Consider the following 27,331-nt stretch of genomic DNA (forward strand, 5'->3'; position numbering starts at 1 on the left):
AACAAGAGCATTAGGCAAAATTAATTTAAATGGAAATTTGAAGGCTGAAAACCCAACTACTTTTTAAATGGATAATTTTAAAAATTAGGTTTTAGTACTGGAAAATATTTCTCAAGGCTGTTTATGTATATGTAGCTGAAACAACTGTGTCCTTGCAGAAATGTTTTAGTGTTGTGTTCCCGTTTTTATCCTCTTAGTCATTCCCCTTGATTAGGCTACTGGAATTAACAAGTTTAGTGCCCTGTGTTTTTAAAAAGACTTTGGGATCATCAACATTCACGCGGTTAGTTCTGTTCTGGAAGGGTGGCTGGCTGTCGAATAGAACAGTCCTCAGCTATGTGTTACTGGGAACCCTCAGAGTTAGCAGAGAAAATGAGCTGCTGGGGGTTCTGTTCATGCAAGGATTGTGTTTATTTTAGAAAAATGACATGAGAATTTCCAACCAGCACAGACTGAAATATTTTAGGTTATGTTTCTGTAGTGTCCATATCTATCCATTGGTGTTCACTATAGGATTTATTCCTACGTTCATTATGGTTGTTTATTTTGTGTTTAAAAAGTGGTAATAGCTAGTGTTTATTGGCCAAGTATTTGGCCCTGTGCTGAGTTCTTTCTACTTATTTCTCACAACAATGCTGTGCGGTAAATACTATTTTTCTCCTTGTTTAATCTTTACCACAAACCCAAGGTGGATACCGTGACCTCCCCCGTTTTATAGCTAAAGAAACCGAGGCTCAAAAGAAGCAGTATATGCAATCAAGATCACATGGCTAGTGAGTAGTGGAGCCAGGACTTCTAACCACTGCTCTCTGGTTCTTTGATGGCTGCCCTTGGAAAGTTGCCCTGGGCTGCCCTGGCAGACATTGCGGGGCCAGAATGTGCACTCAAACCATGGCTCCACTGCCTCCTATTGGAGTGACCTTGGACAGGCTGCTTTCTGTGTGCTTTGGCGTCTTCATCTATAAAATTGATAGAATGACAGTATATCATCTTACAGGGTCGTGAGACTTAAGACAGTCTTAGCATATAGTAGTGCTCAGTAAGTGTAGCTGTTATTATTATAACCTGGTGGTTTTCACCAGTTCTGTGTTTCAGATAGGAATGCTTTCAACTGTGAGTAACAGAAAATCCGTTTTGGCGGCTTGCCTAAGGATTTCTTTTTCTCACCTAACAAGAAGTCCGTGGGTGTGGAGAGTGTGGGCCTCCATTCAGTTGTTCTGCAGTGCCGTCAGACACGCAGCGCCTCTCTTTGTTCAGCACCATCCTCGGCACATCACTCCCTTGAGGCTCACAGGATGGTTGCTGCAGCTCTACACACCCCATTTACATTGGGAGAAGGCGGGGGCGTTGAGCGGCCATGCGAGGCTCTTCATGCTCCCTTTACCAGAAGGAGCAGAAGCTGTCCCCGAAATGTACTCCAGACTTGTGCTTCATCTCATGGACTAGAACTAGGGTTCTCGGCCACTCCTAGCTGCAGTGGAGGCTGGGGAAGGGCATATTCGGTAGCTTGTAGAGGTCAGCTCATGGGGGCCTGTTGTTAAATTTTCAGAAATTTTGCTGTCTATCTGATACTCCTTGGGATAGCTTGAAATCGGTCATGGCGGGAGTACTTATATCATGGAAAGCAGCCAACGCTATATAGATCAGGCCCCTTCCCCAAGCTGGTTGTTAAATATTTACCAGCACACTGTTAGGTATCTTTAACTCCATATGCCAGACAGGGAGTGGAGGTGAGAAGTAAGGATTTGAAATGGTCGTTGGGTCATCAAGCCAGCAGCATCTGCCAAAGTCAGTAGACTGTTCAATGTTTTTAATAGCAGTGACTGCAGAAAATCAGAGTTGAGGAGGACCTTCTGAGGTTGTCTAGGGCATCCCCTTCATTCAACTGATGGGAACCTGAGGCTCCAAGAGAATGTGCTCTGCCCCATACCGCAGAGCCAGGGAGTCAAATGGCCCTCCTGGAACCCAGGTGTCCCAGTTCATTCTTGAGAACTTGAGGGCTTACATCTCACCTTTCTGCCTCCTGCTCTCTCTCCTCTCTATGCTACTCTCAGTCCTTACCCATACAAATATTCCTTTTACCAGCTTTGGTAGTGCCAGGATGTTTTACTGCTGTCTTGTCAGTTTTCCAGAAAACCTATTTTAAACTCTCCCACCTTTTTTTTTTTTTTTAAGATTTTAGAGAATACAGCATTGAATTTTTTTTAATGTTTATTTATCGTGTGTGTGGGGGGGGGTGGTGCAGAGAGAAGAAGAGAGAGAATCCCCCAAACAGGCCCCATGCTGTCAGTACAGAGCCCAACAGGGGGCTTTGTCTTAGAATCATGAAATCATGACCTGAGCTGAAAGCAATAATCAGCTGCTTAACCGACTGAGCCACCCAGGCGCCCCAGCACTGAATTTTTTTTTAATGAGAGAAACTTAAAGAATTTGCTATATCACAGTATAAACTATAATGTAGTGGAAATTTCAGAATATACCTAATGGGAGATACCTGATTTTGACCCATACTTGTTTACAGTAGGGAATGGAGCTTAGCTGAAGATTGATTTTAGTCTTTCTTAAAAAAAAAAAAAAAAAAAATGTAATCAACTTTTCCCTATGTTTGTGTCTAATTGTCCCCATAGATGGTGGACTCTCTGGGGACAGGCTCCATACCCATGGCCTATTGTCATCCCTGTGGCCGTGGCACTTGCACTCAGCTATACGGGAGGCAGACACTTCGCAAACATTTACTGAAGCAATGAATGAATGAGTGTCCAATGTAGACTAGCTTCATATCTTGAGATGTAGAAAGTTAATCAGCAGCTGTTCTCTTAGTGTGGATTCTGGATTGGAAATGCCTGAATCTCCATATTGTAACCCTTTAAGCCCCAGCCCCTTAACTGTCTGATGTGACTGATGGAAGGAAACAGGAGGCCCACAAATATCAACAGCTTCGCTGGTGTGAACACCTAGAGGGAGAGGATGGGGTGGAGATGGGGCTTGGGATTGAACCGATTGTTGGAAAGATATGCATTTCCAGGAACAGTCATTGATGTCTCCTGACAGTTTATTTAGCCTCCTGCTACTTTTGAGTTGGGTTTCATGCCTGCTCCCTTCTTGTGTATTCATAGGAAGGGAGTATTGTCTTATTGAAACCCCTAAAATCATTTTGAGGAAGTCTGACTAGGCAAGAGACTTCTCACAGCTTAAAGATAAATGTATGTTTATAAGATTTTTTTCTTTACATGACTAAATGCTGTTCTTAATGCTGCCTGTGTATTTACCTACAGCCAAGTTACATCAGCGATGGGGGACCCCCTGGTCGAAGCTCTCTGGATAGCATTGAGATGGCCTATGCCCGGCAGGTGAGCATTCTCTCAGAGAAGATCAAAACCAGGAAAATTCTATGTGAGTGCTCAGGGGAGTAAAAGAGAACCATGACTTCATGTGAAAGTCAGACCCTGAAAGCAAGTTGGGGTTTTGTTCAGAGGACTGGTTAATATTTTACCACCTCAGTCCCTGGAGAATTCCATCAAATTGGGGAATAGAATGACTCACATTTGACTTAGGGAAATGGAAGTCTGCCCTCTCCCCTGACCCAAGGTGTCTCATTTTGTATTTGGCAGTAGCCCATGTACAGTACAGCCTTGAGTAATTGCACTGCTTAGCAAATGGAGTTCTTTATTAACCTGAATTACCTAGTAGGCTGATGGTATAATCAGAAATCTTTCTTCACCCCTTGTGGTTGATAGAAGTTTTCTAAATGCTTTTCTGCCTTGGTAGGCATAGTGTATTTACCACTCTCTAATATTGTCCTGGAGAAGCTCATGATATTTTAGGGGCTGTGGCTCTGGCTATATGTGATGGTCACACAGTGGCATGCAGTTGGATTGGGATGCTTTGTGGCGAGCACAGGGACTGTTGGACTGAAGCTGCCCTAAGGAGACAGTACAGACCTGGAATTAACTTTTTGAATAAAACAGCGCTGGCTGCCTGTGTGTTTTATTCTGATTTGCTGCTTTCCTACACAAAATAATATCAAGAAGGAGAAACCATCTTGTTTTTTGAATTGAGGGTGGTGAGCTTGCACCCCTTTGTTACGAACAGTTTTCTAAGTCTCTCTCCTTGGGCGTACCATTGCCAATCCCTCTCCGTCCAACTCCCTTGTGTTTTATTAGTAGGCCTTCATTTATTTTCTGCTCCGTATTTTAGATTGCTCTCTTTCTCCCTGCCACACCTCCATCCTTTAAATTTCACCTCCCTCTGTGGCTGACTCCTCCCACTGCCGCGGCCACCACCAGAGTTCAGGCCTCATGAAGTTATAAGCTTGTGAGCAGAGAAGCTGTGCCTCTTTGTCTGTGAAAGTAAGACTCCATGAAACTAACATTTTCCAGACTCGGAGCACTGTGTCCTGTTTATGTGGCTATCCCACCAGAGGAGAGTGAATCTTTACATCCTATGTTGAACAAAAAACCTTGCAGAGGGGAGGCCCTTAATAAATGCACAGTGAGTGAATAAACTCCACCTTATCGTGTAAAAACCATTTTATTTCATCCTTATAATGCCCCTGGAAGCTACACGATACCGTCCCTCATACAGAGTAGGGGGCAGTGAGGTTCAGTGAGAGTTCTGATCTGTCATCTGACCTCACTACTGTGTTCCATCCTTGGTAGGGCAAGGACTTCACAGGCAAAGAGGAGAACCTATGAGTTCTTAATGTCATTACTTTAGTTCTTTTAAAATAAAATTCAAAGTAATACTGGTTTTCCCACACCTTAAACACCACAATAGTTCCCTTTTCTTGAGAAAATTTTCCTAAGGAGCAAGGATTCTTTCCTGGAGAAGTGGGTACTCCAGACACACGGCGACTGCTGTTCTAACCCATGTGGAGGATTGCAGCCTGACACTCTTTACTCAGTCTACCAGCCTTGGCCTAGAGCCATTCAGTCCTTTTGCCAGCAAAGATTACCAAACTTTGCCCCAGGTTCTTAGGAAAGCAGCAGCCAAAGTCTTCCCATCGTCCTGTCTTCCCCTTTGGTCCTTGCTTGCTGGAACTGGGGATCTGCTGGGTGGAGAGGTGCAAAAGTGCCTGTGGTCTCCTCCACCGGGACCACCCTCCTTCCATTCTTCAGCTCTTAGGAGGGCTGGGGTAGCAGTTAGTTTGGATGTGTTGATACTGCCTTCCAAAGTTAAAGGCACATCTGGGAAGCTGGCCAGAGGCCTTGACCTTCAGGCAGTATGGATAGCTCAGCCACACTGAGGAAGGAAAGGTTGGCTGAAGCTTCTGGTGCTGACTGTTGGGCAGAAAGCTGGCTTCAGAAGTGCCTTAAGAGGTTTTAAAAAGAAGAGGAGAAAATAGAAATTGTGCCATTTCCTTTGCTTTTCATTTCAGATTTATATCTATAACGAGAAGATTGTAAATGGGCACCTGCAGCCTAACCTCGTGGACCTCTGTGCTTCTGTTGCAGAGCTGGACGATAAGGTAGCGCCCGGAGCTAACCCAAGGGGAGACACGGTGTCCGGTGTTCAGATGGGATTAGCAGCTTGCTGACTGGGCAGAAATGTGCTCAAGAGACACCCTGCTCTGTGGAATAAAATGTTAACTGTCCTTCAGAGTTTCATTTTAAATAGCTTTGGGGTGGTTTTTTGATGATGATGCTATGTACGTGTATTTTTAATGCATCTTCAGAAGACCCAGCCGGGATCAGTTAATGGGCACAAGAGGTCTCCATAAGATGTATTGCTTTGAAGTCCTGTCAGGCTTCAATTCTTCCCTCACCAGTTTCCTTCCTTAGACTAACGGACTCTTTTATAAGAGCTGAATTGTAAAGGTGATGTGGTTTTTACACCCGGGAGCCCATTAAACTTGACTCAGATGTGATCTTTAGGTGCATTCTTTGTATGCCGCTGGCTCCCACCCTCTCTGACTCCCCATCTTTATTCCTGTCCCTCAATTCTTATCCCTGGCCAGTTTTCTCACCCTGGGAGGAAAAAAAGCAGATAGGTGGATTGTTAGGTGGCCAGGAGGAATGGGAGAAGGAGGGAAGAATATAATGGAAGCAAACACAATCTTACACAGATTATAAGTATTATTATTATTTTGGTCCTTAAAAATGCATCCAGCTTTTTTTTTTTTTCTTAATAATAAAACAACAAGGCAACGCAAGCAAATCTAAGGAAGAAAGTTAAGAATCCACCTACCATCTCACCACCAAGAGTCACATTTGGGTGGATTTTCTACAGTTTTAGTTTCTGAGAACATGAAAACAGGATTTTGTCTCTTTTTGTGAGAGAAGTGTAAACCTGCTTTTCTCATCAGTGCTCTCTTCTAAGGATTCTTAACTTTAGAATATTGCAGAGCATTCAGGGAATCCATTTTTAAAAAAAATTTTGAGACAGAGAGAGACAGAGCGTGAACAGGGGAGGGGCAGAGAGAGAGGGAGACATGGAATCCGAAACAGGCTCCAGGCTCTGAGCTGTCAGCACAGAGCCCGACGTGGGGCTCGAACTCACGGACCGCGAGATCATGACCTGAGCCGAAGTCGGACGCTTAACCGACTGAGCCACCCAGGCGCCCCAGGGAATCCATTTTTAAGGAGAGATTTACAGACAGGAGGATTCTTGGGAGAGGAAGTCCCATATGTGTGGTGGTAACACAAAGGAGAGAATGCCCATTCCTTTCCTGGGAGGCTCTTATGGAGGCATCTTTTGAAGGGAGTGAGTGGGAAGGAAAATGGGAGGCTGTGACACTCACAAAATGGGGTAAGAGCAGTGGCCCCTGGAGAGTCTCTGGGAGGACAAAACCTATATATTATTTAGGTTAAACTCTTTATTTTAAGCCTTAAGAAACTCAGATGACCTTGTAAGGACTGAAATGCAGCTACTTGAGTTTAAACTCCTGGAGCTTTGGACAATTATAAATGTATTCACTCTCTTGTAAGGAATAACCCACTGAGATTCAGTGTTCCTTTTACTGTTGTGTGGTCTCAATTATGTGGGTGGTTATGTCAGACCTGGAATAGAAACTGATCTGAAAACCAGCTCGGGACAGGAAGGTGCTCCTTGGAAGATGGAGTCTAGCAGCTGGCAGGGCACAGGCGCATCTTCTGTACTGAGCTTAAAGCCTGAGGGCCTCAGACGGAGGACATTAACCTCTTCCCCCTCCTTACCTTCTCTGCCTTTGCGGTCAGAGCCTCGAAGAGCCAGACCGTTTCTCCAGCCCTGCAGCGTTGTCACGTGCAGTTTCATTTATGCGCAGAACATCTCTGACATGTGGAACATGGTGAAACAAATGACAGATGTGTTGTTGGTGCCGGCGACCGATGCTCTGAAGAGCCGCAACAGCGTGGAAGTGCGCATGGATTTTGTCCGGCAGGCCTTGGCTTACCTCGAGCAGAGGTAAGGCAGCCCTGGCCTAGCGGGGCTGGCTTCAGAACCCCCCAGAAGCCAGCCTTGTCTCGTGTCTAGTAGTCCTTGGGCTGAGTGCCCTCTCTCTGGTATAATTTAAACAAGGTTGAGCGAGGCTGAGAGATACAATCCTGCTTTCAGAAACACTTCTTTACCGGGCCTGTTTCTGCAGCAGTATAAAGTCATGGTGAATGGGAGTGCTGTTAGACTTTTCATTTTCTCTTTCTCCACTCTGTGTCCCTCGGTATGGAGACATCATGATTATTAGGCCATGATGCCTTAGGTCAGGATCCTGTTCCCTAATGTTGTTCAGCCGTTACTTCTTAGGCTCTTTTGTTCTCTGAGCATTTTAATTTTTACAGCTGGCAATATTATCACCTTCGAGCCTTAGGAAGAGTCCTTGAACCTTTATTTTCTTTCTGGCTCTATTCTGTTAATCCCTATGCATCTGGATCCTTCCCAGCTGCTAATGCCTGTGATTTGTGCCTGGGTTTCTTTGCCACCTCCTCACTAAGTGGAGTTGGTCACTGAGGGGGTTGTGGCTATGCCCTTGTGCCCTGTCGTCCCCTTCATTGGTGGGACCTATGCCATTCATCCCTCCCTGTGGACCCTCCTTCCAGCTCTGAATTTGCCAGCAGGGGTTGTCATGAGTGTGCAACGCACCCTCTTTATTTCAGAGACACGGTGCTGGGCCTCTGCTAGTTCGAGAAGAGAAAGCCAAGTTGAATACACTTGCTAAATTGCAGTTCTTTGCCAGTGAGCTGTGCAGCTGCCGGTCCCCTTATAGTGTGGTTGCCCTTTATCAACAAAATAATACTTCATTAGGAAGTCCTAAGATTTCCTTGTGCATTAACTGAGGTGATTCAGACTTGGTATAGCAGAGAATAGGTTTTTATCAAATACTTTAATAATTATACAATAGTCACATGAGATGAATGCCATCAGACATAAACTTCCCTTATTAAGAAAAATTTGGAACTCCAAATGTTTTTTATTCTTTTTTACATAGGCACAAAAGAGCTTATAGAGTATTATTTATAATAGGCTTTTGCTAAAATTTTTAATGTAAGTTTTGGGTATATGGAGCCATAAAGATCCTAATGTATATGGTAATATTGCTACAAGCAGCAGAGTAAGAGTCAAAATTTCTGACAGTATATAAAAACCTTTAGGATTGAGTTTTGTATAATGTTTGATTTTGAGAGAGAGAGAGAGAGAAAGAGACCGAGTGCAAACGGGGGAGGGGCAGAGAGAGAGGGAGATACAGAATCTGAAGCCGTCTCCAGACTCCAAGCTGTGAGCACAGAGCCTGATGTGGGTCTCAAACCCTCAAACCGTGAGATCATGACCTAAGCTAAAGTGGGATGCTTAACTGACCGAGCCACCCAGGCGCCCCTAGGATTTTGTTTTTTTAACGGGTATATGACTGCTCGTGACTGCTTTTTCTTTAGTAAACCCACTCTTCAACATTGGTGCTTGACTTCACCAATGGTACAAGGCTTTTGTTGATTTTATATCTGGTAAGCCATCCCATTTAATTTATTCTCTTCATTTTGCTTATTTAATTTTACATATTTATTTGTCTTAAAAATTCTTTTTTTTTTCCCCTTAATTCCTTTGGCAGCACTTGGGAGCTACTTGGAAGTTTGCTGTCCACAATTACTGTCACCCTATTGCCCTTCTTTTCTAGGGGCGTCACTCCCCACCAGTATCCTTTTCAAGGATTTGTTGTCATTTCTTGATAAAGGGACTATTTCATGATAATTATACTCACTTTTTTTTTTTTTTTCAACGTTTTATTTTTTTTTTTATTTTTGGGACAGAGAGAGAGACAGAGCATGAACGGGGGAGGGGCAGAGAGAGAGGGAGACACAGAATCGGAAACAGGCTCCAGGCTCTGAGCCATCAGCCCAGAGCCCGACGCGGGGCTCGAACTCACGGACCGCGAGATCATGACCTGAGCCGAAGTCGGACGCTTAACCGACTGCGCCACCCAGGCGCCCCTTCAAAATTTTTTTTTTTTTTTTTTTCAACGTATACTCACTTTTTAAAGTAGTTTTGCTGGTGCGAATCCTGATGGCGTGGCAAAGTAGACCCAGCCCCAAATGGTTTTTTGCAGATAAGGCTGAAAATGTTGAGAAAATGTAGGACTGGTACAGAAAAATGCCAGAGGCTCTTGTACCTTTTCACATTTCCTCCCCCCCACCACCACCACTTTTTGATATGGGAATATTTTGTTTGATTTTGTTTTTTGTAGTTATGATCCAAATGTGTACAGTATGTGGTTTTATGTAGTTTGCTTTTTAAAATCTTTATCAGTATCATTTTGCATAACTGCATCGAATTCCATTGAGGTTTTTGGTTTTTTTTTTGTTTTTTTTTTTTTGTAATTGACATTTAGATGTTTCTCTCTGTCTCTCTCACACTCTCATTCTGTTATTTTACTTAATCTGGTGTTGAATATCTGTGCATATGGAGCACCTGACTTTTTGAGTTGGTCTGTTTTGTTTTGGACAAGAAACATATTTAGAAAGTTCTTTATTCTGTTAACCCCATATCTGAGTATCTGTAACTAGAACCAGTTAATCTTAGTATGGAAGCACCTTAAAAACACTACAGGTTTTAAGGAATTGCACGGTTTTAAGAATACTAGCAAATAAGTGAAAAAGAAATGATACAAAATCCTTTGCAACCATCGGTGTGGTAATTGGTTCAGCAAGGACATCAGTGGAAACTGAAACCATTCAGTAGAAGATTGTTGTTGGTGAACAGAATATTCACATGGCTTCCAAGTATTACCCCACAGGGTACTTACCAATTTCAGAGGGAAAGGTACTTTTACAAAAGGTGGTGAAATCTGGTGAGTGACACTTTTAAGCAGGTGATCAAACCAAATATTACCTGGGGCTCAGTGGGCAGTACCAGCATCAGCTGTGTGGGATTCTTGGCAACAAAGTTGAATCTTAATTAAATCATGAGGAAACGGTCTAGGTTGTGGGACATTCTACCCAACAGCTGGCCTGGATTCTTTTTAAAAGGTCAGTGTCATGGAAAATGGTGGTAGAATTACCCTAGAGTACAGGAAATAGAAATGGCATGAGAACCAAGTGCCATGCATTCCCTTGACTGGATCCTAGACTTGGGGGGAGAAACACAAACCATAAAGGGTATTATTAGGAAATTTGAACGTGGCTTGTATTTTAGATAATAGCAGTGTGTTGATGTTCAGTTTCTTGCTGTCATAATGGTATTGAGGTTGGGTAGGAGAATGCCCTAGTTCTTCCAAGGTACATAGTGAAGTATTTACAGATGAAGTAGCCCCTGCTTTCTGTATTTGTATACATTTTCAAATGGTTCAAAAAACAAGTGGGTGTGTATATGTACACGTGTATGTACGTGTATATATATATATATATATGTATGTATCTACATAGAAACATGTGCACAAAGGCTAATAACAATTGATGAATCTCGGTAAAGGTTATATGAGTATTCATTGGGCTATTTTTTTTTAATTTTTCATAGGTTTGAAATTTTCCAAAATAAAAAGTTTAAAAAGAATGCACCAAAGCATTCGGTTGTGAGCTGAAGCAACCTGTACATTAGGCCTTAATGCATTGGAAGTCTGCTGTTATGTTCCTCGAGGGGTGCTTTTGAGCATCCACAGTGATGAAAGATCTGTACGTTGTCTACTCCTCACTGAATAAGTAACATAGTTTGCTTCATGAAGCATGCACTGTTTCCTCCTCTGCATTAGGTTTGAAGTCCAGGCCCTGTCCTGTAGAGTTCACAGTCTAATGTCAGGGATGTGGATACAGATACCTGTATGTGTTCTCAACCTTTTTTTTGTTTTCCTTTTCAATTTTTCCAGTTATAAGAATTACACCCTTGTGACTGTCTTTGGAAACTTGCATCAGGCCCAGCTAGGCGGGGTGCCTGGGACTTACCAGTTGGTTCGAAGTTTCTTGAACATTAAACTTCCAGCTCCCTTGCCTGGACTTCAGGTACTGGCATCTTTCTCTGTGTGATGAGTTACACGCCTGGAGTTGTCTCTCTGAGATAGGCATTGGCAGCGAAGATGAAGCTATGTGTGGAAACCGCTGTATGGAAAAGAGACTAGAGTGGGGCTAGGAGAAAGGCTGGGGGGACCTTGCAGGAATCCAGGTGATGAACAGATGGTGGCTGCTCAGCTCAGTGGAGGAGGGCGCAGGGAGAGGATGTGATTGGATTCTTGACGTGTTCTGAAAGTAGGCCCAGTAGGACTTGTTGAAGACTTGGATGTGGGAGTGACAGGCAGAGTCAGGGATGACTCTTGGGATTGTTGGTTCAAACATCTAGAAGAATGGAGTTAGATACAGTTCCTAGAATGTGACACTTTTCAGCTCATACATAGTCCAGTTTGGGGAATTATTTTATAGATTTAATACCTTGTGCAAAGCAGCACTAAGCTGGAGCTTTGTGCCAAGGTGGTGGGATACAGAGGAAGCTGTCTTCATAAAGGAGGTGAGGTTCACACTGCGCTTGAAAAATAGGGGCTCACCTGCCACAGGTCTTAGGAAAGGGTGTTTAAGGTGGAGGGAACAACATGAACAGATGCGTGGAGGCAGGAAAGAGTATCTAGCATAGCATATCGGGTGTGAGGTAGGGCTTGGCAAACGTGGGACTGGCAGGTGAAAGCCTTGAGTGCCAGACTAAGCACTTTGGATGTAAATACCTCAAAGGGGTTCAAGTGGAGAAGTGATAATGATCAGATCTGGTTTTAGAAAGAGCCCTGTGGGGGGAAGGATTGAGGGACCAAGAAAGGAAGTCTGAGGCCCACCCCTCTGGAGGAGCTGGGGAGAAGCGGAGAAAAGCAATCCCAGGCTTCCGTACAGATGATGACAGAAGCATTTGGAGGATAGACCAGCTCCGGTACTGGGACAGTGGGAGTGGAGCTGCCTTCTCAGATCCCCAGTGTTGAAAACAAAGATAGTCAGTGAATGAACAGCCAACAAATGAATGAAAGTGCCAGTGTCCATTTGACTAATCATTTGTAGTTAACACTTTGTAAACTCAAGTATAGTAATGGTAGTCTCTTACTGGTCGGTAAACTTTAGCCCTTGCTTTGCGGGGGTTGCAAGAGCGCACGTCTGTGAATTATCACAGAGCATGTTACCCAGTTACTGGCTACTGGGATTCCAAGGTGAATCCACAGGCTGGCTTTCAGTCAGGTGGAGCACATGGTGTTCTCAAGGAAAAGCTCTAGAGCCAGGCTGCATTCACCAGCTTGGACAAGGTACTTAATGTCCCTGTGCCTCAGTTTCCTTGTTTATAAAACAGGGAGGTCCCTACCTAACGGGGTGGTTGTGAAGCGGAAGTGACTTAGTATGAGAAGAGGTGAGTGTAGCAGAAAGCCATCAGTTAGCTTTGTTTGCCTGCTTATTTGAGCATCTTTCCTCTTTTAGGATGGAGAAGTGGAAGGCCATCCTGTGTGGGCATTAATTTATTACTGCATGCGCTGTGGGGACCTGCTTGCCGCTTCACAGGTGGTTAACCGAGCCCAGCACCAGCTGGGAGAATTTAAAACCTGGTTCCAGGAGTACATGAACAGCAAGGACAGAAGGTATGGCGAACGAGATGGTGCATCCAGAAGACGCCACGTGCAATCAACAGGGTGGCCTCCACCGGCATTTGCTCTTTTTGCCCCGTGCATGGCTCAGAATAAGTTTCTGCTTGGGAAAAAAATGAAGTCTAGAAAGCAAGTAGAACTTGCTTGAGAGTATCAGTTGAGAACATTAAAAGAGCCCCATTCTGATACTGAAGCGTTTGTGTTTGGGGATTTTTCTGTTCCTGTGTGGGAGGGAGGCACTGTGGTTAGGAGCACGATTTTACATATCCTGTAAATCCCGGGCATATCCAGGATGCTTTATTTAAAAACTCTGCTGCATTACACTTCATTTAACACTCAGTGCTTTTGTGGTTGGCCCAATATGAAAATGTGTTGTCACACACTTTGTAGCTCAAAGGCTACAACGAGAAGTTAGTCATTTTGAAATGCAATCATTGAAACTGGGTTTTTTGTTTGTTTGTTTTGTTTTCAGTTCTTTTCCATTAAGGAACTGCTAAGGATTAATTTTTCTCTGGGTTTTAATGTACTTGGGCTAAGTTCATATTCACTGAAACCCAGTTTAAATATATGTATTTGTATTTGAGACGAATAACGGTGGTTACCCTATTTTCTCCTGTGGAATACTAGCGATACTTTTCAAGGCAGGTTTTTAGACAGTGTTAATGATGCCATGTCCAGAGATTGTCATAAACCATAAGCCTCTCTCTTTGCTCGCATTAGTGAGTTCAAAGTAGGGTTAATGGTGTAGAGACCCCGAAGCAAGGATCTGAGTGCGAGTAGTTTATTTTGGAGGTAATCTTACATGTATAAGGGAGCAAGGAGGTCAGAGTGGGGGCCAAGACACTTAAGGGAAGGACTCACTTTTGTCCATCACGGCTTGAGGGTTGCTGGGGAGTGCAGTGGAGTATTAATTCCCCAGCATTTCTGACGTGCCCCTGAAGGCCTCTGCCAGAGGAAGCCGGCAGGCGGGGGAGACGAAGGTGTTGGTGGCCGCACGTTGGATGAAAATGGTGGTAGCGGGGGATGTGGCTGGGGTGGTGTCTGTGAAGGAAGGCTGCGCAACTCTGCTATGTGGTTGGGACCCGGGGTGCTTTCAGGTACCCCTGAGGGTCTTCAGCATGTGTATCTATGCTGCTGTTCCCTTGTGTCTTTAGGTTGTCACCAGCCACAGAGAACAAGCTCCGACTACATTACCGCAGGGCCCTCAGGAACAACACGGACCCCTACAAGCGGGCCGTGTACTGTATCATTGGCAGATGCGACATCACCGACAACCAGAGTGAAGTAGCTGACAAAACCGAGGACTACCTGTGGCTGAAGGCAGGCACCGCTTCCCTTGCCTGAGCAGGGCGTTAGCCCCTTCCCTCTGCTTGTGTTCCGCACACACATTTTACCTGCTTAATGTGTGATGCCAGTAGGGTGATAGGGCTAGTGGATTTCCTGCCTCTTGACCCCGTTTTTTGTTGTATAGTTCTCAACCAGTAACCACAGCCATTAGCACAGCCTCGAGCTGCTGAGCAGCGACAGGTCTGCATGCCTGGCTCAGGAAGTAGTTTGTACCAATGCATGTGTTTCTCTTGGGGGTTTAGTTGAACCAAGTGTGTTTTGATGACGACGGCACCAGCTCCCCACAAGACAGGCTCACTCTTTCACAGTTCCAGAAACAGTTGTTGGAAGACTATGGTAAGATATCCTGAACAGAACTACTTTCTCTGTCTTGTCCACCTAAGGTCACAACTTAGCTTTCCTCTAGGAACGTCCTTCGTCTCTGAACTCCGGATCTTCAGAACACAACACAATACATCAATGATTTCAGATTCAAGTAGAGGCCATGTGAGCTCAAGCAGTGTGTGTGACTTATATGGTCATATACAGTAAGCTATTTTACTCCAGTTCTTTGAACTGCTCTGGTAGACGTTTGCTCAGGGAGAGACAGAGGCAGGACTTGGCTATTGCTTCCTTGTGGATCTCGCAATGACTGTATCTGAGCATAAATGAGCGGGACATAGCTCTCCCTCCTCACTGTTTCTGTTTAAGAATTCTGGGAGCAAAAGAAGGTCCCAACTAGTGGCCAGCATTTATTGAATTCACATACCTGTGAATCTGAGTGAACTGAAGATTCTTTGAAATCTTCATTCCTCTCCTTATCAAGTGACTCTTCGCAGGGCAAAGGAGATAAGCAGCCTCTTTTATGTATCGTCCTAAGGTCCTGAACTCTGTTTCTCTCCCACTTATGCAAGCGGTTTGGGTTTTACAGCACGACCCCACTCGCCAGTTGTGTTGTGAGGTCTGGAGAAGGTTGTGGAACCAGGTCATGGTTCCTGTGGCAGTCCACCGTGCCCGGGGCCCCCTTCATCCCGTCAGCAGGTCCTCTGAGCACACGGGGCTTCTGCCTGGGGTCGGAGCTGCTGAGAGCCTGGCTCCTGAGTCAGCTTCGCCTCCTCCTCCCCCAGGCGAGTCCCACTTCACGGTGAACCAGCAGCCCTTCCTGTACTTCCAAGTACTCTTCCTGACGGCACAGTTCGAGGCTGCCATCGCTTTTCTCTTCCGCATGGAGCGGCTGCGCTGCCATGCAGTCCACGTGGCGCTGGTCCTCTTTGAGCTGAAGCTGCTTTTAAAATCCTCGGGACAGAGTGCTCAGCTCCGTGAGTATTTGTTGACACTGGCGTCCCCATCGCTCACCCCCTCCCCCATCGGGCGGCAGCACACACGCACCTGCCCCCACCAAGGCTTTGGGCACACGGTACAAATCGTGTCAGGGCAGTGGAGGTAGCACCGTGTGGAGGGCTAGCTCTGTGGCCAGTCGGTCGGACCGCCCGGAGAATGGAGCGGGAAGCAGTCCCTGGAGTCCTGAGTCACATTCCGTTAGGGCCCTAATCGGAAACCCCAGCCGCCACTTTCTGTGCCCACCTGCCCGGGGCGGGAGAGTCTGAAGAGGGGCAGAAGACGAATGTGGATGAATGCCTGCGGACTCCTTAGCAGTGCAGCCAGGTCTCCTCAGAGCGCGTGCCGTAACGGTCAGCTGTCTCCACCTTCCAGTGTGAGAGCAGCACGCTAGTGACGGACTCCAGAATGCCATTTCCCCCACTCTGCTTGGAAAGCAGCTGAGGACAGGGTAGTGCAGCTTACATTGGCAAACGTTGGCCAGGCTGCAGGGTCTTTGGATTCAGCTCCCATAATTCCTGGTTGCCTGGGTCAGAGGGGCAGGGTGGTTGTGACCGGTTCTGTCCCCACGGTGCAGTCAGCCACGAGCCTGGCGACCCTCCCTGCATGCGGCGGCTGAACTTTGTGCGGCTACTCATGCTCTACACCCGCAAGTTTGAGTCCACAGACCCGAGGGAGGCACTCCAGTACTTCTACTTCCTCAGGTAACACCCACTTTTGACCGTTGACTTCGGCTGGCTTTCACCTCTGTCATCCTGAGAACGATTAGAGACCTCAGGTCCACGCCAGAAACCGTGTTGCTTTTGTCCCCTTCCAGGGATGAGAAAGATAGTCAAGGAGAAAACATGTTTTTGCGCTGCGTGAGTGAGCTTGTGATAGAAAGTCGAGAGGTACGTCGGTCCCTCCTTTCTCCCACCCACACTTTGCAGTGCACACACCCGTGCTGACGTGATGCTGTGTGGTCACGCTAGCATGGCTGTGGCGGATAAGGCCCGGGGCGGGGTTAGCGGGGGGTTCGGTTGTCTCTGCTTTCTTGGTTTCTCATCGCGAAAATACCGATTCAGTCTCACTGTTTTCTGATTCGTGTAAAACTTCTCCTGCCTCCCCTGTTTTCTTCCTCTCTTTTGTGTCCAGAGAATTGTAGATTGTGTGTATATCGTTGTCCAGTAAATTGAGTACACTTTTTTTTGTCTCCACAGTTCGATATGATTCTTGGGAAACTAGAGAATGATGGAAGTAGAAAGGTGGGTTAAATGTGCCTCTAGAGATGTGTTAGTTTGCAGTTGGGGATGTACAGTTGTCAAAAGAATGTAGTTAAATCTTAGGATTCAAAGTAATAAAGATGCAGATCTTAATGAAATTGTAGTTTAAGCAACAAAGAATGGCCACAAATGATGCCCTTGATCTTAACACACATTTCTATTTCTCTAAACTATGTAAATGTATAGCGAGATAGCTTCTTTGTTCTTAGTAATCTCTACATCCAGTAGGGGGCTTGAACCCACAACCCTGAGATCAAGAGTCAACAGGCTCTACTGACTGAGCCAGCCAGGCGCCCTGATGAGATAGCTTTTTTATTATGTGCAGAGGACTCATCTGTTCATGCCTGCTGATTTTTGAGCTAAGAAGGCTGCATTTCTGTCATTCTTGGCTCAGAAAATAGGCAAGAAAAGGAATTATTTACTGCACCTACTCTTCCCAGATAAAAAAGTTAGAAATATGCTTGACCTCTCTCAGAAGGTAGTTTCTGAGGGCTGAGAACTTCACTCTGACCCTGGAGATACAGCTGTGCCTGTGACCTTAGTGATTCCCTGAGACCTGTCGTGCGCAGTGGGAGCCATAGCAAAAGGGGCAGAGGCCCTGGTGCCAAAAACCAGTCCTGACCCCACACAGGCATTCTCCCGGAGGCTTTGGGAAAGTCACCTGCCTCTCTCAGGGACTCCCTTTCCTCACTTGTAAAAATGGGTGGTTTGGACCCAGCAATCTCAAGATGAGCTCACAATGTGCACACCTTCCAGCTCAGAAGAACGGACAGTGACAGTACTGGTGACAGTGGCCATGCTTATTGAGCAGTGACATTTGCCAAGCACTGTGCTGAATGCTTTATAGGTATTTTTTAACTAATCACCACAATAATGATCCAACAAGGTGGTTTTCAAAGGAGGAAAAGAAAACAAGAGCAGTTCATTATTTCACGCAGGATCACACAGCTAGTAAGAAGGGGAGCTGGAATTTGAACCCAGTCCTTCATGACTCCAGAGCCCATGCTCTTCACTTGCCTCCTGTGCTGCCTCCAGGGTGGCAGGAGCAGGTCACCCCGACTTGGTCTAGCGCTGATGGAAAATCAGAATAGCCTGTCAGATGTCACTCTGTCCACACTAGCTCTTCTGTGGTTCCTAAGGCCTCTCGTGCTCTCCTGACCATTTGGTTACTGTTGAATGTTAATGGTGATTTTTAAAAAAAATATCCTGATGCCATTTGCCATATATTTTTTCAGCACCGAATTTCTTTTACCATCTGTCTTAGAAAACAAATCCAGAATCTTTCAGGTATTTTCTCTGAGCCTCCTGGTTTTTCCTCCTAGTGCCTACGCATCAGCAAATTTAAAATCATTGACTCTTTCACCTACCCTCTGGATCATTTTGGACAATCAGGCAGCACAGACGTCTTATTGCTGACTCCTCTGTGCTGCCTGTGAGTCTGCTTCTTCATCTGTAGTTTCCTTGGTCCCTTTCATATGTTTAATAGGACCTTACATCTTCCAGAATGCCAGAGTCTAGCAGATGAAATATATGCATTGCCCAGGGCAGGCATTTTCAGTTAAAGTCGTTTTCAGATCCCAACTGCTTCTGTGTGTTTAAATTAACAGTTCTGTGTACCCATCTCTCTCCTCCTCCCCTCTGTAATTTGTCTTGTCAGCCTGGAGTCATAGATAAGTTTACTAGTGACACAAAGCCTATTATCAACAAAGTTGCTTCCGTGGCAGAAAATAAAGGACTGTTTGAAGAAGCAGCAAAGCTCTATGACCTTGCCAAGGTAAGACATGCCCTTTTCCTTCTTCTGTACTTAATAGATCCGTCGGCCTTTTGGCATTAAATGCGCAAACAGTTTGACAATGCCACTGTTGCACCACTGTCCTGATGAGGCATTTTCTCCTAGTGCTTGGCAGTTAATGGTCCGGTCAGGGTGAAATTCCCATTTTACAGAGTTACCTCTGCCCATAAAGTATTTCTGGCCAAATAAGAACAACATATTGCCCGGACATCCTGTAGGCCTTGAGCTCTCATCTCACTTGGCAGCAGAATAGGCATCCATCACATTTCGATGGTGAAGCTTTGGGACAAAATGCCTTCGTGCTTACCCTTCTGGTCGCCACAGACACGCTCGTGAGGCCTGTGTGTTAGGGAAGGCGGTGACAGCTGAGGTGCTTCGAGAGAACTGGAATAAGTACTTGGACATGAGGACATATGGTGACTGCTGATCATTACGTGGCCTAAAGAAGATTATGCTCTTTCTCTTATAAACTGAGAAAAGTGGGCCAAAAGAAGGTTTATAATTCATTTTTCGTTCATTCAAAGATGTTTTGATTGAGTTCTAATTAAGATGTGGAAAAATGCGCGGACATTAAGGGTCCGGCTTGATGAGCTTTCCACAGGTGTGTATCTGTAACCATCATCCAGATCAAGGTACAGAATGTTTTAATCCATCACCCCAGAACGTTCCCTCTTTTGGTTATTTTGTTTTTCCTTTTCTCTTTTACTGATTATTTATAATCGATTCCTTCCTTAATTTTAAAAAATGGAACAGAATGCTGACAAGGTGCTAGAGCTGATGAACAAACTGCTCAGCCCTGTTGTCCCCCAGATCAGCGCACCACAGTCCAACAAAGAGAGGCTGAAGAACATGGCGCTCTCCATCGCGGAACGGTAAGACCGAGAGCTGGCTCCGAGGGGGCATGGCGCCAGTGCCAGGCCGCCCGTGCCCACCACGTGCGTCTTCAGCTTTACTAGTCACATCAGGTGGCCTTCCAGAGTCTCCCCATCCCCCCAGCACTGCTTGAGAGTTCTTTTTGCCTCACATCATAACCAGTACTTGTCACTATCAGACTTCAAAGTTTTGCTAGAAAGAAGGGTATGAAAGCATATGTCAGCATTCTAATCTGGCTCATTAAGTTTAACTCTGGGCATTGTACTCATCTGTACACAGTTATAAGCCATCTTAAAGACATTCTGGAACGAAGCTAGTGATAGGTGGACGGGGGAGTTCTTAGAGATGGTAGTGGCCAGTGTTTAAGAGCCACCTTCTTCCTTCTTTGGTGAGATAACGGAGTTATCAGACTTTATTTGGTGGAGCTCCCAGGCTGAGGCCACAGTCATTACCTTTTGTGCTCTCTACAGATACTCCTAGTAAAGTGACTTAGAGAAAACTGGGTTCGAGATGCTTTCCTGGGGTAGCACAGAAGAAGACTCCTGATCAAATAATCCATTTAGCAAACACTCTACGGTGGTAGCCACTGGACTTTTGACCCATCAGAACCTTTTTATCCTTCCTGGAGATTTGGATGCTTAATGGTGGCCGAGGCTAGAGAGCCATGCTTCGTGCAGAATATTTACAGATGGATTCGTATCAAATCCACCATCAACTTCTTGGCCATTGGAAAAGAAACGCTATTTTCCACTCCTTAATTCACCTCACCTAGAGATTTCAAGAAGTTTTGACATTTTTCAAATGCTATTCTAAAGTTACAGATTGCATAGAAATTCATAATTATCCCTGTCCCCTCTTCCCTCTTTTTTGTCTTTCAGGTATAGGGCTCAGGGAATCAGTGCCAATAAATTTGTGGACTCCACGTTCTATCTTCTGTTGGACTTGATCACCTTTTTTGACGAGTATCACAGTGGTCATATTGACAGAGCCTTTGATGTAAGTTTTAAGAGGGCTATTTGAAGTGCAGGTTGATGTATGCCCTTGGAAATCCAAAACACTATATGGGATTCATCTAAAACAAAGGAAATGTTACCAACGTGCCTGTTAAGCAAATAAGACAAGTATCACCCTGGGACTTGAAAGGGGATTTCTGTGTTGCTCTTTTTTCTCTCCGGTCCCCCATTCCTTTCCTCATTAATCTGAAAATGGAGAGATTTCTTGGAGTAACTTGCAATCTCTGAATTTTAGAATTGCCTCAGAAAATGTGGTTGGGAATTTAGTCAGAAAATTAGACCAAAGCCTTTGTGTGTTTGAGGGAAGGTAGTATTTTGTATTAAAGAGCCCTTTGTAACATGTGAGATGCTTGCTGTCTGTCTAAGGAGACAAGATGACTGATGGTTATTTCATACGCAGCCGGTGGGGTTTTGTTTTAAACAGATCATTGATCGTTTGAAGCTGGTGCCCCTGAATCAGGAAAGTGTGGAAGAGAGAGTGGCTGCCTTCAGAAATTTCAGTGATGAAGTGAGTCCTTTTCTTCCTGCATTATGGAATTTTTCCCCCAGTTCTTCTGAAAGCTTTTGTTTTAGTGTGGCTGATAACGTTAAGAGTCCCAGTACACTAACCATGTAGACTGAGTTTTCTAAGGCGAGTCCAATTTCAGATATTCCTAGGTTGGTTTTCTGTGAGTACACATATCACTATCAGGTCATTGTCCAAATTCCTGACTCAGAAAACACAGTCTCTTTAGTGATTAGACATGTTCTCGGGGGCACAGATTCCTGGTTGATCCTGTGTGGTCTGGTTTAAATCTGTATTATCCACTTGTTCTAGAGGGAATCTTAGTGCTTAACTCTGATCTTCCTTAAGTAGTTCCATTGAGTGTGACACATGCACCATGATACACCTCCTCCTTTCGCTTCTCTGAACTGTTTGTCTTGAGAAGCAGAACAGTGACCATGGACTCAGTTGCCAGCCCATGAGCCCCAGAGCCACTGTCTCTCTGCAGAGTTTCTAGCACATTGCCACCGTCTAGCCCAAGGGTGCGCAGTTGAGCTGCCCACTGGAATTTCTAAGAGAGCTGTAAAAAATCTTCATACCCAAGGCCTACCCCAGAAATTCTGGCTTCTGTGATCTGGACTGGCCCAGGACTTCTCTGGTTGTTCCCACACGTAAAAAACTCTTCTCTGGAACCACAGACACAGGGCCAGCTGCCTGGCCCTGGGATGTCACTAGCTGTTTCCATTTAAAATCGTTACACAGTAAGCAAATACCTCTTATGAAGACATGTTTCTGTTTTAGAGGAAGAGGGAAGGCCAGCTTCTGCACGTGGGGGGCTGTTGCCTGCTATGGTACTCAGTTTAGAAGGTCTTGCCCCTTGCCGACCTGCCTTTCTTACCTGCTGTCATTTCTACCCCAGCCACTTCCCCTGTTGTTGTTTCTTGCCTTCCCCGGGATATACTGTTCACTGCATTAGGGAATGAAGTGGTGCACCAGGGTCTGCCCTTGAAGACGCTCCCAACGACTCTGCTAGGGCCGGGCAGTTTCCGTGGAGACAGTCTGGCAGGTCTAAGATAGTGGGGAGTGGCGGGGCCTGGAGAACCAGGGTGCACATCCCTACCTACTGACATTGAAATCCAGACTTCTTACGGTAATCACTCTGCTGGCCAGTCCAAGCCTACATAGTGGCCAGATACGGTCAGCATGCTTTTGGCTCGCTGCCCCTCTTTATGCCTAGGAGGAATGGCATACAGAAAGGAGAAGAATAATCTGTCTCACCTGATCAGCATTGCCTGCGCTTTGCTCTCATGCTTGACATGGCGGTGCCATTGGCTGCTTTTTGGTGACCCTGTAGTTCTCTCCCTGGCAGCTGTGGGACGTGACGTGCCTGGACATACACTGGTTGTCGGCCCCAGGGCTCGGTGCTTTTTCCTTACTTCATGTGTTTTTCTCTGGGCAGATCAGGCACAACCTCTCAGAAGTGCTTCTCGCCACCATGAACATCTTGTTCACACAGTTTAAGAGGCTCAAAGGGACAAGTCCATCCTCGGCATCCAGGCCCCAGCGAGTCGTCGAGGACCGTGACTCTGTAAGATCCCAGCGTTGGCCAGAACCATCGCTGAGAACCACCTTTCTGGTCTGCTGTCCTCGGCACCTCATGAGACCCCTGCTCATGACCCCAAATGCTCTTTCCTTACTGCCTAGCTGCTGAGTAAACCTTGTGTCAGGCTCTCAGAAGAAATCGAACATTAACGGGATCGCCGCTGCTCTCAAGTTTTAAAAAAAAGTGAAGTCTGCAGATACTACCTTTTAAAAAATAGAATACTAATTTGTGGTGATTCCATAGGAATTTCATACACATTTTGAAATTGGAAGGTTATTTTGTGAGTCTTAGCTCAGCATTTTCATCAGAATCATAAGTACTTCTGGTCAACAATGAATTTGATTCAAACCTTGTTTCTGCCCTCATCTGAACCTCTCAGTGACCCCAGAGAGGTACCTTGAGGCAGTGATTGTTATCCCCATTTTACAGCTGAGGGCACTGAGGCCCCGGGTCAGGAAGCCGTTTGCTTTTGCAGGCCCCTCAGGTGATGGTGAAGGAGCCGTGTCTGGAAGCTGAGCCGTCTGACATGCGGCCAGGGCTCCTTCCGCTGCCTTTGGGGCCTCCAGCATCGTGTGGCTCAAGCCAGGTCCAGGTGGATGGGAGCCTGGGGCTTGCACGGCATATGTTGTCCGGTTGATTTGACAGAAGGGTGTAGGTGCTTGACCCCATGAAAACTACCTTTCCCTTAACTTCCCCACTTAATGTTTGAAATCCTGTCTTCTGCCTCCAAGGGCGTGTGGGGGGGCTCTCTCAGCTGTGACCCTACAGGCACTGTCGTGGCAGAATTGCTGTCTAGTGAGTGATGGTGGAAGTTTTCACCGTCAGCAGCGTAGGTGGCAGTGCTGGGAATGGTCCACTGAGTGGTAGGCCCATCCCCGGGTGCCCCAGAGGCAGCTGCTGGTCTGCCATCCACCCTTTGGGCAGGCTAGAACCTGGACCGCATAAAAGATACACGTCAGGAGACGTGCCAGCAGTGGCTCATTGTGCCTGGGCCTTGGCAGACAAGTGTTGAGGTGGTGGACATTTCCGGTGCTCTGTGGGCTCCTCATAGGGCGGCAGGGCGGGGGGGCGGGTGGCTGCCCCCACAGAGAGTGCCGCTGTGGCCTTGCAGGCCTTTTCCCACATGTGAAGGGAATAGTTTCAAGACCAGCTGAACTCACGTTCTGTGTGTCTCAAGCTTTCTTTTTTAGACCCTTGGTTTTCACATTACCATGAATAAAGCCATTCTCCTGTCTGCCTGTCACCCACTACACCTTTTCTCTGAAAGCTAGGGATGAGCAGGGTCACAGAGAGACTTCTGTGTAAAAGCTCCCTGCCCGAGAAGTGGCTTCGTGCTATAAAGTGCAGAGCTGCCCGTTAAGGGGGTGAGTCCCTCTGCCTGAACACTCCTGAAGTTTACTTACAGTAGCTTCAGATGACGCATGAGAGCCCGTGCACTTTTGAAGAAAATCTAATGGGTACTCTCATCATAAAGTAAAAATTTCTTTCGGTTTGGACATTAATTAGGATATATGCTTGCCAGTTTATTTCATCTATCAGGTAAAAAGCCCATGGCTTTCAGATTTCTTCTTGAATGGTCCTTAGGAAGCCTAGTAAGTGACCCCTGAGTTATCCTTAAAAGTCTTGTTACTGATCTAAAAGAAGTTTGTAGACTCTCCCTTTCTACTCCAGATCTAGTTTCCTTTCTTGCTGCTATAAGCATCCAACACATCTCAACACGGGGCAACCCGAAGCTGTTCTTCTAAGTTTCTTTATTCTGTATTTAGTAATTTATACCCTGGAAATCAGGGTGAAGATTGTCTTTTTTTTTTTTTTTTTTTTCCTGTTACTGGAATTACCTGAATTTAAATCTTCTTCCCTCCTGGAACAATCTAGGAATCTCATAAATATTATTACCGAGGAATGGAGGGCCCAGCGCTTATGTCAGGAAAGAAGAAATGGGAGGCATGGGAGGAAAGAAAAGGGAAGAAGCAGGAGAGGAAAAGAGCCAGAATGTGACTGGACCCACTTTGTGGGGAGGTCTGAGAAGCTCAGACCCCCACAGAGGCAGGTGGGCAGAAACCAGCCAGGAGAGAGCGGGAGGCTCGGAGAAGGAGAGCAGGCCGTCTGAAGCTGGGCTTCAGCTGCAAAGCCCCTGCAGAATGGGGCTGTGTCAGAAGCTGGTCCCGTGTGTCAGACGAGGCAGCTTGTCTGGCAACCCCGTCTGTCTTTTGCTTAGTAGAAGGGTTTTGGAAGTGGGGCCTCAGTGGACCAGCTTTGCTTAAGTCTGCACCTTACGGGTAACATGACAGTTGAGGGTGAGACTCTCATCCACTCACCAGAAAGCTGCCCCCTGACACCAGGGGGTAGAAAATGGAAGAACACGGTGGTGGTTCCCAGTATTGTACCCAGACGCAAAAGCTCACTGGTTTTCTTCTCTTCTTTCCCTTTTTCTCAGCAACTCCGAAGCCAAGCCCGAGCCCTGATTACCTTTGCTGGGATGATCCCCTACCGGACGTCTGGGGACACCAATGCAAGGCTGGTGCAGATGGAGGTCCTCATGAATTAAGTGCAATGCTTTGCGGGGCTTCTGGGACTGCGCGCTGTCAGTACCTCAGGCGCGTGGGCCCGCTGGGGTGGGGTTTCTGGTTTTGTTTCTGTTGTGTTGTGTTTTGTTTTGTTTTTTGTATTATGTATTTTTGTCAGCACCCAATAAATTTCTTTGATTTGTATTTCTTTTCACATTCTTTTATTTTCATTTTTTTTTCCTTTGAAATTTTGTTTCAATTTTTATTTGTGTGGGAGGAAATGTCTTCACTAGTGCTTGGGCCAGAGAATGCTAGGCTTATATAGGCATCTCTGATTTGGTTAAAGTTGACTTAAATGATTAAAAAAACACCCAAAATGAGCAAGGAAATGAAGCCTTTGGGAGTTGCTTTTGTTAGATACAGTATCCCTATGGCAGGGTCACTGTCCGTGTTTTACATTTTCATTTGTGAAAGCCACCATCAGCCGTGGGCGACTTAGGATCTGTGTGTGAACTAGCGAGTGCTCCGTGGCCCCTCTTCTCCCAGATGTGCCCTGGGGTCCGGGTGATCCAAGACCATCCCCCAAATCATCTGCTCTGATTCCAAGATTAATTAGTTTGCTGTTCAGTTGGAATCCCACTGGAAATGAAAACAGCCCTAGAAAAACATAGCTTTAAAAGGGAACGTTGTAGGTTTCTCGGCTGGAGCTTGAGGAAGGGCAGACCTCAACAGCTTCTCCCTCTGTAGCTGCCCCGCCGAGGCGCCCGTGTGGGCCTGTGCACTCCCCTCTTCCAGAGGACTTCTAGGCTCTCTTTTCCCTTCTCTGGTGGTCGGTTCCTCTACTTGGACAGCCCACCTTTCCCTCTCCCCCACTCACGGAGCCCACTGGCCGGGCAAGCTCACGGGTTGCGTTCTGACTGCTGAGGTATGGAATGCAGACACCATTGGGCATCAGCACTGAGGGTGTGCGGTCCCTGAGCAGAGGTTGACCCCCATCGTTGACTCTGTTTCTCCCACCGCCAGTCCCAAAGCTCTGTACAAAACCAGAGAGGACATGAGAAGTCCAGGCGGGCTGCAGGACGCCAGGCAGCAGTCAGGCCTGCTGGTTTTACCAACGGCTCCTAGGGCCAGCTCTCCCAGAGGGAGATTAGCGGATCCCAGAGTCTCCACAGGTGCTTTTCCTCCTGAACAGAAGTCTCTCTCATCACACGGCATGGTTATCCCTGCTATCCTGTGGTGGTTAAAATAGTTGTTAACTTTCCTTTGGGAAAGCACTAATCTTTCCCAGAATAATAATGGGGCCATCTGCTGTTCGTCAGTTGGATTCCACTATCCATCAAGGACATAGCGCGAGGGTTGGCAGGGGCTGCGGCTGCCTTCCTCCTGTCCCACCTGTTCACCCTGGAGCACTCGTCTTCAGTTGAGCGTCACTAGGAAAGTGTTAAAAGATGAGCCTGCAGGGGACTTGCTTTAGTAAGTTGTACCCTGTTGATAGGTGCTGATTTATATTTTTTAAAACAAGTCGCCCAGTGCTTTAACTGCTTTTTACAAAAAGAGTACTCAGTGGACTTTGCATCAAGTGTGACTTAGTGTTCTGCTTGTAAATATTGGATCTTCCTCGCAGACATGTGGCAGGGCCACAGATGTGAGGAGCCTAAGGTTAAATGCGTGTTTGTTCCCTGGTTCACCGCTTGTTCGTCCTTCCCACCACGGGAATTACCTGTGAATTTGCTGTTCCTTGCATCGTGCAGCCCTGCTAGCTCCAAACAGAACTGCCTGTGAGCCCTGCATGGGGGGGGGGGGGGGGCTCCACCCTTCAGAGGAAAGCAGTCCCTGTTTGGCACTGAGGACTTGCCCAGAGAGCCTTCTGTAGGAGAGATAAGATAACTGGAATCACGCCAGAAGTATCAGACTCCCGGAGCAAATCCCAGGGCCTGTCCTGTCGGCCGGTTCTGTGGTGATGCACGGCCTGCTCCGTGTAGAGACGTGAGAGATGGGAGCCTGAGTCTGCGAGGCATAGAACAGGTTCCCGTGTACCCATGGTTACAGCTTGTGCCCAAAAATCCTATCCTGTAACAGGTTGTTAGTAAAAGTCATCCTCAGATCACCCATTCAGGGAACTAAATCCTCTCC

At 46.2% G+C, this 27,331-nt stretch overlaps 1 protein-coding gene across 2 annotated transcripts in view; it reads left to right on the top strand.

The window, feature by feature from the left end:
* The window catches only part of NUP93 (nucleoporin 93), a 104,004-nt gene extending 78,664 nt beyond the window's left edge, over positions 1 to 25,340 (top strand). For both annotated transcript variants that reach the window (XM_047078431.1, XM_047078432.1), the window contains 17 exons: positions 3,276 to 3,350; positions 5,378 to 5,467; positions 7,244 to 7,383; positions 11,264 to 11,396; positions 12,837 to 12,994; positions 14,155 to 14,320; positions 14,590 to 14,683; positions 15,454 to 15,645; positions 16,242 to 16,368; positions 16,482 to 16,554; positions 16,864 to 16,908; positions 18,584 to 18,700; positions 19,472 to 19,590; positions 20,470 to 20,587; positions 21,029 to 21,112; positions 22,548 to 22,676; positions 25,129 to 25,340. In XM_047078431.1, coding sequence (XP_046934387.1) covers positions 3,276 to 3,350; positions 5,378 to 5,467; positions 7,244 to 7,383; positions 11,264 to 11,396; positions 12,837 to 12,994; positions 14,155 to 14,320; positions 14,590 to 14,683; positions 15,454 to 15,645; positions 16,242 to 16,368; positions 16,482 to 16,554; positions 16,864 to 16,908; positions 18,584 to 18,700; positions 19,472 to 19,590; positions 20,470 to 20,587; positions 21,029 to 21,112; positions 22,548 to 22,676; positions 25,129 to 25,239 — 1,971 coding nt within the window. In that variant the 3' untranslated portion in view covers positions 25,240 to 25,340. The remainder of the gene's footprint in view (positions 1 to 3,275; positions 3,351 to 5,377; positions 5,468 to 7,243; positions 7,384 to 11,263; positions 11,397 to 12,836; positions 12,995 to 14,154; positions 14,321 to 14,589; positions 14,684 to 15,453; positions 15,646 to 16,241; positions 16,369 to 16,481; positions 16,555 to 16,863; positions 16,909 to 18,583; positions 18,701 to 19,471; positions 19,591 to 20,469; positions 20,588 to 21,028; positions 21,113 to 22,547; positions 22,677 to 25,128) is intronic.
* Positions 25,341 to 27,331: the final 1,991 nt, after the last annotated feature.

Source organism: Lynx rufus, unplaced genomic scaffold (assembly GCF_022079265.1).
Source record: "Lynx rufus isolate CCGP_SWC_20201006 ecotype Redwood Valley unplaced genomic scaffold, mLynRuf1.p SCAF_16, whole genome shotgun sequence".
Classification (NCBI taxonomy): Eukaryota; Metazoa; Chordata; class Mammalia; order Carnivora; family Felidae; genus Lynx; species Lynx rufus.